Here is an 11689-nt window from a genome sequence, read left to right on the forward strand (position 1 = left end):
TTCCACCAATTTCACACAGTAACCTCTCAAATATTGTGAACAAATTTGTCACAGCCTGGTATATTGTCTTCGGTGTTGTAGGTATCAGGGAGAAATGCAGTTTTAATTGGAGCATTTATCTTCCAGCTGCAGCCTTGGTGAGAGCTGACTAAAGCCTTCTGTGTGTCTCCATCTCTTGTCTCCAAGGATGTTCTCTACACAGTGTGCAACCCCATAGGCAGTGTAATGCGCATCGTCATCTTCAAACGCAACGGCATCCAGGCCATGGTGGAATATCCTTTCTGTCTAGCTGGTTGGCTGGCTGGCTGGCTGTTAGGGTGTGAGTGTGAGTGGTGAAGGGTGTGGCCATAAGAAAGGCATCCCCAGGTCAAATTATTCAACGAGCGTAGATTTGTTTTTGTTGATGGTTTTAGAGGTTTAATAACTGCTATCTGGGGACTTGTAATTGTACATTGAGGCTTGAGGTTATTTGGTTGTGTTGCTGTTGTCCTTAACTCTCCCTCCTCACATTTGAGTCCATCGAGTGCGCTCAGAAAGCTAAGGCTGCTCTCAATGGAGCCGACATCTACGCCGGCTGCTGCACCTTAAAAATAGAATATGCAAGGGTAAGTCTATATTCACCACACACAATACATACATAATGCTTAGCAACTAGATTTTGTTTAAAACGCCGGAGCACTTCTTGATGATCAGCCTCAGCATGCAACATATCTGTTGTTTCCCTCCTGTAGCCAACTCGCTTGAACGTGATCAGAAATGACAACGAGAGCTGGGACTACACAAAGCCTTACCTGGTCCGAAGAGGTAAGATTCTGCACCTTGTTCTGTAGGCTATGGAGCGCTCTCATTGTGTAGAAGCTGCTGAGTTAGGGCTACAGGCTGCCATATAGGGCTCTCATTGTGTAGAAGCTGCTGAGTTAGGGCTACAGGCTGCCATATAGGGCTCTCATTGTTTCAGAGTGTCCATGGGCAGCCTGCAGGGCAGAGTCAGGTTTTCCTCCCTCTGACTTAGTCACTTTATCTGAAATCTGCCCAGGCTGCAAACAGAACGGCAGGAGAGGAGCGGTAAGGATATCAAAGAAGTGTGGCTGTTTCTCTTCTCATTCCTCACAAGCTGTAGATAGATCCGCGCTGAGCTGAGAGAGAGAGAGAGAGAGAGAGAGAGAGAGAGAGAGAGAGAGAGAGAGTTGGACTGTTTGTCTTGAGTTTAGTCTGCATCAGCTGAAATGAGACAGAAAAATTGTGATACTTCTCTTTAACATGTGCTAACTTGAGACAGAGAGATACTGAGTCAGAGGCTGAGGAGGGCACAGTGGTTGTATTTTATTTTTATTTAACTATAGAAATGTTATAGTAGCAAAGATGCTGTTGGAAAAAATAGCAGAGATATGGCCTGTTGTTGGCTGCCCCTCTTTACTACCCCCCCAATCCCACCCTGTCTATGTGAAGTCATCATTGTGACTGTAGCATCCCCTATTGGGAGGTGGTTAAGGACCAGTATGGACCACAGACCTGCAGTCAACCAAGCCAACACAAGACCGACCCACTGCGCGTCCTTCTCCAAGCAACACACTCTCACATCCGTCTCTCACAAGCCTGCACCTGCCGCCCATGGGAATAGAGAGACAGAGGGAGAAAGAGAAAAAAGAGGGATGGACGACAGGCTGACCCTGCACAGCAACATGCATCCATCTTCACCCAAACCTCAAGGGAGAGGGAGAGAGACTACTCATTCATCCTGACCTCATGCAACCTCAACATCAACACGCCCAGGACAACCCGCCAGTGCCACCTCATGGCTGGAGGACTGACTGCTTTTAGACTCTTTAGACTGGACCTATTTTCTTCTATTGCTTGCGGCCTGATCTTATTCAGTCAGTGATCTGACTGGTTAAAACCCTTTATATTCCCTCACCAATTTTATTTTTTTATTTTACCTTTATTTAACTAGGCAAGTCAGTTAAGAACAAATTCTTATTTACAATGACGGCCTACACCAAATAATCAGTAGTAGAAATATTGATGTATTAGTCTATACTATCCCTAGTCTGGACATTGGAACATAAGTGTATTTCTCTCTTTGTCTTCTAGGCTGTGCAGAGATATGTATTCTATTAAGTCAGACAATATGCAAAATATCTCTGCTCTGTATTCTACTTAAACACCAAGGTGACACTATCTTCTACTGTAAGCTCTACTTTATATTATAATATTTCTGTCAGTGTCTATGTGTTGAAATGCCTACTGTAGCAGAGAGAACTGTTTAGATAAAATCCTGAACATTGAGTGTCTATTCTTGAATGCACTGTTAATGGAAGTACATTGTGTGGATAAAGAGAGTCACAGTTCCTTTTATGATTGTCTCAGCTCCTGCAATTTAAGTCCCAAGTCTTAGAGTTAAATCCTTAGTAAAGTCACAGCTCTGTAAGAACTGGAGCCCCTCTATCAGAGACCCAACTTCTCTATCACTATCTGAAAGTCATTTCCCTGTGAAAGTCAGCCCCTTTTCTCCTAGTGCATCTATCTACTCAAACTAACCATGGGACATAGTCGACTGCTTAGTGGGTTCACCCTATGATTAATATCTCCCTTTACTGCATAGCTAAATGAGAACTCAGGCGATATGCTAACAAATTTGAAAGCCCAGTGAGAGTGAGTTAGCCTCCTGCTGGGGCGGCGTTCTTACGGCACTCAAATGTATCTCCAGCGTCCTCTGTGGACATCTCTCAAAGCTTCAGTACCATGCTGCGCTCCGCTTACCTTAGAGGAACATATCTTTTATTCACTTTAAAGCTCCCTCACACCTTTATTATACTGGGTATTGGATTGTATATCAGCATAACTATAAGTCATGGTTCTATCAGCTACGGTATAATGAAGTAACCCACACCTACAGTATATACTGTATCATCCGGTCTGTATCACCTGTCTTTATACAGAACCTATATACCTGGCATTTAGGAACAGGTGTCAACATGGTGTTACAACATGTTAGTGCTCGATGCTCTACGTGCAACAACATGGTGTCTTTTTCACACCCCAAGGGGACCAGCCAGAGAGGCTCTCTGTGACATCACGTCCCCTGTGAGGTGCCTTAGCCAAAGCAGGGTTCATATAGCTGTTGCCCACAGCGAAGATTAGCTGCCTTTTTAGCTAATAGTCCTCCGCAAGAAGACTTTGCTATGACTCTCATCCCCTGGCCCCTTTGGAGGAAATAGAATTTGACTTGGGTGGGGTAATAACTAGCCATTTAAACTGAAATTCTAACGGACCATTTCCAAACAAATGGAGGAAGTCAGCCAAGAAGAGAAGCAGTGCTTTATTTCTCTTATCATGCTCAGTGCACCAGTTGGGAATCATGATTGGCAAAGCAAATCTGTTCTCTGGTAACTTTACCTGGATAAATAAAGGTTGAGTGCACAGCATGGGTCTACAGTCTCTCTGAGGGTGTTGTTAATGATGGATAGTTTTCCCTTCTTCTCCCCCCCAGAGGACGAGCAGAGGAGAGAGGGGTTTTGTGAGGCATGGGTGGTGGGGGGTGGATCTCAGGGTATAATAGATGCTGTTTGAGGCATGATTGTGGAGGGAGGGTGCATAGGGTGAGATGGTGGGAGGGGGGGGGGGTGGTGATGGCTTCCGCTGGCACTGCAAACAGGGCGGTGAACCCTGCTGTACGCCCCTAATCTGCGACTGAAGGTCACTTTGACTGTCTGATGAGCGCTCTCTCACTTAATAATCCCCCTTATCATTTTACACCCATGCAGCATTTCAGTAGAGTGTGTGTGTGTGTGACTGTGACTTGGCATGGGGGGACTGTGGTGGATACCACAGGGCATCACCTAACCCCCCAACCACAGAGCTGACCTGGCTGCAATAGTTATATAGATTGGCTCCTGTAAGCTATAGTGGAGCATTACAGACTAATAAAGGAGTGGCGCAGCGGTCTATGCACTGCATCTCAGTGCTAGAGGTGTCCAGGCTGTATCACAATCCGGCCGTGATTGGGAGTCCCATAGGGTGGCGCACAATTGGCCCATCGTCGTCAGGGTTTGGCCGGGGTAGGCCGTCATTGTAAATAAGAATTTGATCTTAACTGACTTGCCTAGTTAAATAAAGGTTAAATAAAATAATAATAATTGTAAGTTATAGAGGGGCTTTTCAGTTGTAGAGGTAAAGTTCTTGAACTGAATAATTTGAGTTATATTATCTGGGCTTCCATGTAGATATACAGGAGCTCTGATTCATGGAAGGTTCCCACTGGGCACACACTGGTTGAATCAACATTTTCCCATGTCATTTCAATTACATTTCATTGAACCAACGTAGAATAAATGTTGAATTGACCTCTGTGCCCAGTGGGTTTCTTTTATCTGTTCAACTCTGTTATTAGTCTTCTATTTAGGGGCTCAGTTGGGACTGCTGTTGTGGGAGATGGAACTGCAGCTGCTCTTTGTCCATCCTGTGCCTCCATGCATCTCTCTGTGATTCTGTGGCAGATGTGAACTGACTGTATGATGATGCAACACAGGTTGATGTTGTGCAGTTGTGCTGAAAGAGACAACCTGTGCCAGTAAAGCCAAGACCTCAGTGAGAGGGTTGCTGACTGTTCACGCTAGTGATGTAATTCAGGTACTTTTCCTCCACCAATCTTTGTATAAAAATGTAACAATGTTTTCCCCCCGTTTAAAATGTGCCCTTTGTTTTTTATTTTATTTTTGAATCTTCTCCACTGTTCCTTGTCTATAGATTGCTGAAGGATTTAAATTGTATTTTGTAAATTAAATTGCCATTGTGGTTAACTGTAGACCTACTTCAGGCCTACATGTATTGGTGTCTCCTTCTCTCTGTGTGTAATAGTACAACATAGTAATACTGTTAAAATAGTATAGCATAGTACTACTGTTCAAAATGCATGGTAAAGATACAACTGTGGATGCATTGAAGTCCTTCTAATGCACAGTATTACCAGAATTTATATTCTGGTATCAATTCATATAATTTTTCCATATGTCGTTTTGAATTTTCATTATTGTGCCCAATGCCTATAGTACTGTTACTATGTGAACTTGTAAATGAATGTAAAAAGTCAACAGAGTTGGGGTATCACCAGTGTACTCAGACTCACCTGTAATGTCACAGGGTTTCTGTCGCTTCTCTAATTATAATATGCTTATTTACCTCCAATGACCTTTTTATCCGCATGTCTATTTGAATAGCTCCTATTTGAATGTGCAGCCCAGAGCCATTTTCCTCATATTGTCTCCCTATGCTGTGAATGTGTTGATGTTTCAGAGCGTGGGAAGGGCAGGCAGAGACAGGCCATACTAGGGGAGCACCCGTCCTCTTACGGAGACAATGGATACGGTAAGATCCCCCCCTCCTAACCCCAGCACCAAAACACTACCCTATTACTCAGTGTGCCAACCATATCCCTCTTTAATGTGGCCCTCTTTTGATGTCACGTAGGTTGATACATTGCTATGTTTTCATTGATAAAGCTCTTTTACAAAAAGTCCCACTGTACCTAACATCTTTACTAAACTTTAGACATATCAGTACCACACCCGGTCTCAGGGATGGCTAACTCTGGAAATTCCTTTGCTCTCTACTGAGTTAGGTAAATTAGCTTCTTCTTGCACCTTATTTGTGGAAAAATCTTCAAAATGTTCTTAAATTTGATGTTTTGGTGCCTCTAGGGTAATTCAGAAGGCTGATTGAGGACCTTATTACTGATTAATGTGTTTGTTTTTTATTACCGTGTTTTTCTTTCTTTCTTGCATTTTGTATTTATATTTTAATGAGTCTATTTTCTGTAATTTATGTAATTCAGGGTTCATCTGGAAAAGAGACCTTGGTCTCAGTATGACTCCCTGATAAAATAAAGGTTAAATAAATAAATATCGGCCTCCTTCATCTCTATGTCACACATACTGCTACATTATCCACACTATCCACACAGACATCTACCTTATCCACACTCTATCCACACTTCCCACACACCCCTACTGCTCAGATGGAGGGTGTAGATTCTCAACCCTATCTGAAGGTGATAGGAGTAGAGACCTCCAACCCTGCTTTGTCTCAAGAGGCTAGTAGGGAAACATAAAACCCATCTCCACACTCCTTTCACCATCAGGGTTGTGTTCATGAGGACCAAACAGGACAGGAAAGTAGGAGCTGATCTCCTCCGTTTCAAAATGTTTTCTCCTGTTTCATGCCTACTGAGCACAACCCAGGTGGAAGTGAAAGTTGTAACCTGCTCCTCCTTTCCCCTTGTGTTATGTATTCCAGGGTCACACTGCCCCCTGCTGCCTCTCCCGGGGAACAGCAGGTACAAGCTGAGCTCCCACGACATCCCAGAGGTGGTGGCTTACCCCCTGCCCCAGAGCTCCTCCTACAACAACCACGGCTCCAGCTCTGTTGCTATGGTGAGCGGCCTGCACCCCGGCAAGATGAACTGCACCCGCATCTTCAACCTCTTCTGTCTCTATGGCAACATCGAAAAGGTCAGCAGGGGGGCCCACCTGAGCAGGAATTTAAGGGCATCCATGTGTGTGTTTCTGATAGTTTGTGTGTGAATGAACATTTCATTGATCTTTCTTCTTTTTTTTTGGGGGGGGGGGGGGGGGGGGGGGGGGGGGTTAGTGTGTGTTATTCTGTTTGAAGTATTTCTGTTTGAAGTAGGTGTTGCTAAAGGTGTGTGTATCTATGGAGTATTTGAGGTTGGCTGTGCACATAATGTCTGAATCTGTTTGTGTGGCAGGTGAAGTTCATGAAGAGTGTCCCAGGCACTGCCCTAGTAGAGATGGGGGATGAGTATGCAGTGGACAGGGCGATCACTCACCTCAACAGCATCAAGGTGTTTGGCAAGAGGCTCAACGTCTGGTGAGTATCCTTGTTAGTACATTAGAGGGAAGCTTAGGACCTGCAGTATTCAACCACGTAGTTAATATTATTGTCTACTATCTAGTATCTTATTACTCTTTCTCTGTCTTCAACTCCCTCCCTCTGCATTTCTCTCTTCCTCATTTTTCTCTCTCTCTCCCCCTCTCCTCTCCCTCTCTTCAGTGTGTCCAAGCAGCATGCTGTCATCCCCAGCCAGGTGTTTGAGCTGGAGGATGGCAGCAGCAGCTATAAGGACTTTGCCATGACCAGGAACAACCGCTTCACCAGTCAAGGCCAGGCCTCCAAGAACATCATCCAGCCACCCTCCTGTGTGTTGCATTACTACAACGTCCCCCCCTGCATCTCTGAGGACCAGCTACTGAGGGTAGGGCTGTGATGATGACTATGGTGGAGATAGGGTGTGAGCAGAGGCCTAAACAGAGGGGTTGAAGGTCAAGGCTAGAGGACGGGATGGAGGGAGTAAGGTTATGATTAACTCCCATAAGTCCATCCCTTTGTACTGCACTACTGCAAATCCCTCCTGGCATCTGAAAGTACCAGCTGCTGAGTGTATGGCTGGGATGGCAGGGTAGGAATTGGGTATGGGGAAGGGTTTCTGAGGTCCATATGGGGTAATCCTGTGTGCTGAACTATTACAAGCCCCTCCCCCTACATTTCCGAGGGCCAGACGGATCTTGGGTATGTGGTTGGAATGAGGGTGCATGTCTAATATTTTGTCAATAGAACTAAGAGGTGAATTTAGCCTGCTACTCTTTTGCTGCACAATTACAATAGCTTGCATAGAAGAAGACGACCACTGATGCTTCTGCCTGTCACTCACTGTCAAAGATCTTTGTAGTTTGACTGATACTAAAGAGCTCCATCTTGTGGAGGTGGTTAAAATCCAGCAGTAATGTCTCACAACAACCTTCAAATCAAATCACATGCGCCGAATACAACAGGTGTAGACCTTACAGTGAAATGCTTACTTACAAGCCCTTAACCAACAAAGCAGTTTTAAGAAAGAATACCAAATAATGCAAATAGTCTGGGTAGCCATTTGATTAGATGTTCAGGAGTCTTATGGCTTGGGGGTAGAAGCTGTTTAGAAGCCTCTTGGACCTAGACTTGGCGCTCCGGTACCGCTTGCCGTGTGGTAGCAGAGAGAACAGTCTATGACTAGGGTGGCTGGAGTCTTTGACAATTTTTAGGGCCCTCTGACACTGCCTGGTATAGAGGTCCTGGATGGCAGGAAGCTTGGCCCCAGTGATGTACTGGGCCGTACGCACTACCCTCTTATTATAGTGCCTTGCGGTCGGAGGCAGAGCAGTTGCCATACTAGGGAGTGATGAAACCAGTCAGGATGCTCTCGATGGTGCAGCTGTAGAACGTTTTGAGGATCTGAGGACCCATGCCAAATATTTTCAGTCTCCTTCTTTTTCCTGTTGTCCATAATCATCTCCTTTATCTCAGCTGTTCTTTTTTTACAGTTATGCTCAGAGCATGATGTGCCAGGTTTCACCAAGTTCAAGATGTTTGATGCAAAGCGTAAGTTTGGCCTTTTCTTTCTCACTTTTTCCATTTGTGTGTGTTAGGTTGTTGAAGGAGTTAAGTTGTCTTTCTCTTCTCTCTTCTTGTCAGCCTCCTCCAAAACCATTTCTGGCTTGTTAGAGTTTGACTCCAAGACACACGCGGTCGAGGTCTTGACCGTTCTAAACCACTACCAGATCAGAATACCAAGTAAGTGACCAGATGGCCTTGCTTTCCTCAACAGTGACCGCACACTAGCACCAAACACTTGACTGTTAGTGGTCACTGTCAGCATGAGAACTGAGAGTGTCACATACAGTCAGAGAAATGCCCATAAAATTGGATTCAGACCAAACTTACATGAAGACCTGAAGACTTACTAATAAATATATCTCCTAAATCCTATCTAATAAAACAAATTTAAATATCAATCAGTGATTCATAAAATTCAATCTGTCCCTTTACTGCACTGAAATAGCCATTCTTATTGCCAATCTATTTTTCCTGAGTGAAATAGCATGAGGGACATGTTATAAAATCCAAAGGGGAGAAAGCTGTCAATGCTGTCTGTTCTAGCAGCAGGTGGTTATTTTTCATATTAATTCTCCTGTAACTGTTGGTTGGCACCGCAGGTGTTTCAGCCTGGCCCTGTGGAATCAGTCGTTATCAGAGAGGGAGATTAGATGTATGTGTGTGTGTTTGTGTGTGTGTGCTTTAAGTGAGACAGAGGGAGCACACTAGGACAGGAGTCGCCACCATCTGCTGCACACCTTTTTATCTTCCCAGACCGGACATAATGCTCCTGTCTTCAGAATTCTCCCTGCCAATGTCCCCAGCAGAGTGTGCACGTGTGTGGGCATGCCATATGATCATGTGTGTTTGTTTATGTGTAAGGATATGTGTGAGTGTGTGTATAGTATGTGTGTAACCCAGTGTGTCTGACCTTTTCCAGATGGCTCTAACCCCTACACCCTGAAGCTGTGCTTCTCCACGTCCTCTCACCTCTAAGGACCACAGGACCAGTGCACCAGCAGGACTGAGCCAGAGCCCAGCAGGAGATGGAGAGAAGGCGAGAGAGAGGGAAGCGATGGAACTGGGGCGAACAGACTACTAAGCTAACAAGACACTGACAAAGAGGGCCCTCGTCCAGACTGACTGTCTCCCCTTGAAGTGGGGAAGACTACGGAAAGGCAAAAGTGTGAAACACTTGAGATTGCTGAAGAGGTTTTCTCTTGCACCTCTTATTTTGGAGTATTTTTTGTTCTCTTCGTTTTTTGTTGTCTCTGTATAGAGAGAGCCAATCAGAACTAAGAACTGAGAGATGACACCCTGTCTCTTCCCGGCATCCATTGGGGCTGAGCATGGTACCTTATCAGGTAAACCCTGAAAATACTTGTTGTGGACAGAATGAGATGACTTGTTCATTTTTGTGTTGTGTTTGAAGACTGAATAGAGGACATCCATTATGCCCATGCTGGTGAAGACTATCCAAGATGGTCGCCATATTTATGGGTTGACAGTGCTGCTTTTATGCTCAGCACATTCAGTTGAGCAGCAAAAACTCAGTCGGTACTTCAGTGGAACAATGTGTCAATATGAATTTTAAATCATACTGTAATATGTTAAACGTGTATAGAATTGAATTGGAAGTTCTGTTATGGGGGGGGGGGTAATATCAATCTTATTTGAAGACATTGTGTCAGCAGGTGTTTTGCTTTGGAGTGGTATTTAATGATGCATTTGTATGATGTTTACACATGAAGAGCCCATGGTCTGTGTAGTATGTCAGTGTTTTGGGGCACTCTGTTTGAGTGTTAGTACTGGGTTCAGTGTTAGTATCATGGCTCGCCTGCACTGGTTCAGTGTCAGTAGTTTTGCACATTCAGACAGTTTTAGTGTTTAGTGGCACGCCGATATGTCTTATGTTCACAAATCGCTGTATCCAGAATCATTGTACATCAGCCCTAGCTCTTTCCCTGATTAATTAGCAAATATAGCAACAATGTTATGGAGATTTTTTAAATTTTTAATCCCTCAAATACCTAAGGTTATTTGGGAACAGCCCTGCCGAAGAGGGTAACAAATAATATAATTGTACAAATGCTTTGTACAACAATTGTGGAATTCCATTTTACTTGCAAAATAAGGAAATTACATGTTAACACCAAATTCCATGGGTCTACTCTGTATATTGTACTGTATAACATTAGCAAATACATAGGTGTTATTCAACCTTTCTGCAAATAGCAGACTATAATATTTGCCACTACAGTGAAGGGTTATCCAGGCACAGGATCAGGGGTTGGTTGGTTCTGGATGCATCCTGAGAGTGTGACATTCATTAAACATTCAGCAGTCTCCAGATCCTCTTACATCTTATGATTCGATAATTGTTCCACATTGTGAGTTACATTTCAAAAGCCTTGAGTTACCTTAAACAGCAGTCTTGTGCTTAATTTAATGGTATCATCAAATGTAAGGAGGGTCTTAAATTCTCACTACACGCATGTTCAGGTAGGTAGTACCCATGATGTCCATGTCTGACTGGTCATTAAATGGCGTTGTGTCTATGTCTTTGTGGTGGATTTTGTGTTTGAGTTTGGTAATCTGTGCCAGTGATAGTCATTGGAGTGACACCAGAATAAAATATTAATGATCACTACTGATTGTGTCTCCAGCCCTATGAGCTTTGAGAACACACTCCCATGAATCATCTTAAACAAATGTCAGAGGATCCCTCTGCCCACAAATGTATCTCTGATGGCATAACTTGTGGAAATAGAATACTGCAGCCTTTTGGCTTTCTAGAGCCCCACTGTCAATAAAGGAAAGCAGGTTCAAACAGCGAAAGCTTTACTTTTCATGACTTGACAAAAAATAGATGTACATTTTAATGTGGAGAGAGCTGGTTGGGAGGCTGGGACAAAGGAAGTGGAAATGCAAGAATGAAAACTGAGGCACACACACACAGTAACATTATTCATGCTAGTTACTTTTCCTTTCACATGAGATACTGTACACAGCTAGCGACATGTACTGGAATAACAAACATGGCTTGCTCTCTTAACTGAAAAATCAACTCCACTCCCATGCAATCTCTCTCTTTCACACTCCAGCCTGGTCTCTACCCACAACTTTAGAGAATGTTCCCTTAAGAGTCTCATTAGGTCATTAACAAACGTTTTCATAGGAATGTTCCCATGATGTGCAAGGAAAGTTTCCAAGAGACCATTCCCTTAATGTCAAATAGAACTTACTCAGGACATGGTTACCA

The 11689-nt window shown here is 43.9% G+C and overlaps 1 protein-coding gene across 2 annotated transcripts in view; it reads left to right on the top strand.

The window, feature by feature from the left end:
- LOC311129680 (heterogeneous nuclear ribonucleoprotein L-like) overlaps window positions 1-10985 on the top strand; it is a 76430-nt gene extending 65445 nt beyond the window's left edge. For both annotated transcript variants that reach the window (XM_084162076.1, XM_084162077.1), the window contains exons 4-13: window positions 187-272; window positions 509-605; window positions 732-804; window positions 5293-5364; window positions 6292-6506; window positions 6764-6885; window positions 7069-7270; window positions 8376-8433; window positions 8527-8625; window positions 9368-10985. In XM_084162076.1, the coding sequence (XP_084018202.1) occupies window positions 187-272; window positions 509-605; window positions 732-804; window positions 5293-5364; window positions 6292-6506; window positions 6764-6885; window positions 7069-7270; window positions 8376-8433; window positions 8527-8625; window positions 9368-9423 (1080 nt within the window). In that variant the 3' untranslated portion in view covers window positions 9424-10985. The remainder of the gene's footprint in view (window positions 1-186; window positions 273-508; window positions 606-731; window positions 805-5292; window positions 5365-6291; window positions 6507-6763; window positions 6886-7068; window positions 7271-8375; window positions 8434-8526; window positions 8626-9367) is intronic.
- The last annotated feature ends 704 nt before the right edge of the window (window positions 10986-11689 follow it).

This window comes from Coregonus lavaretus (genome assembly GCF_964263955.1).
Source record: "Coregonus lavaretus genome assembly, chromosome: 1".
Taxonomy (NCBI): Eukaryota; Metazoa; Chordata; class Actinopteri; order Salmoniformes; family Salmonidae; genus Coregonus; species Coregonus lavaretus.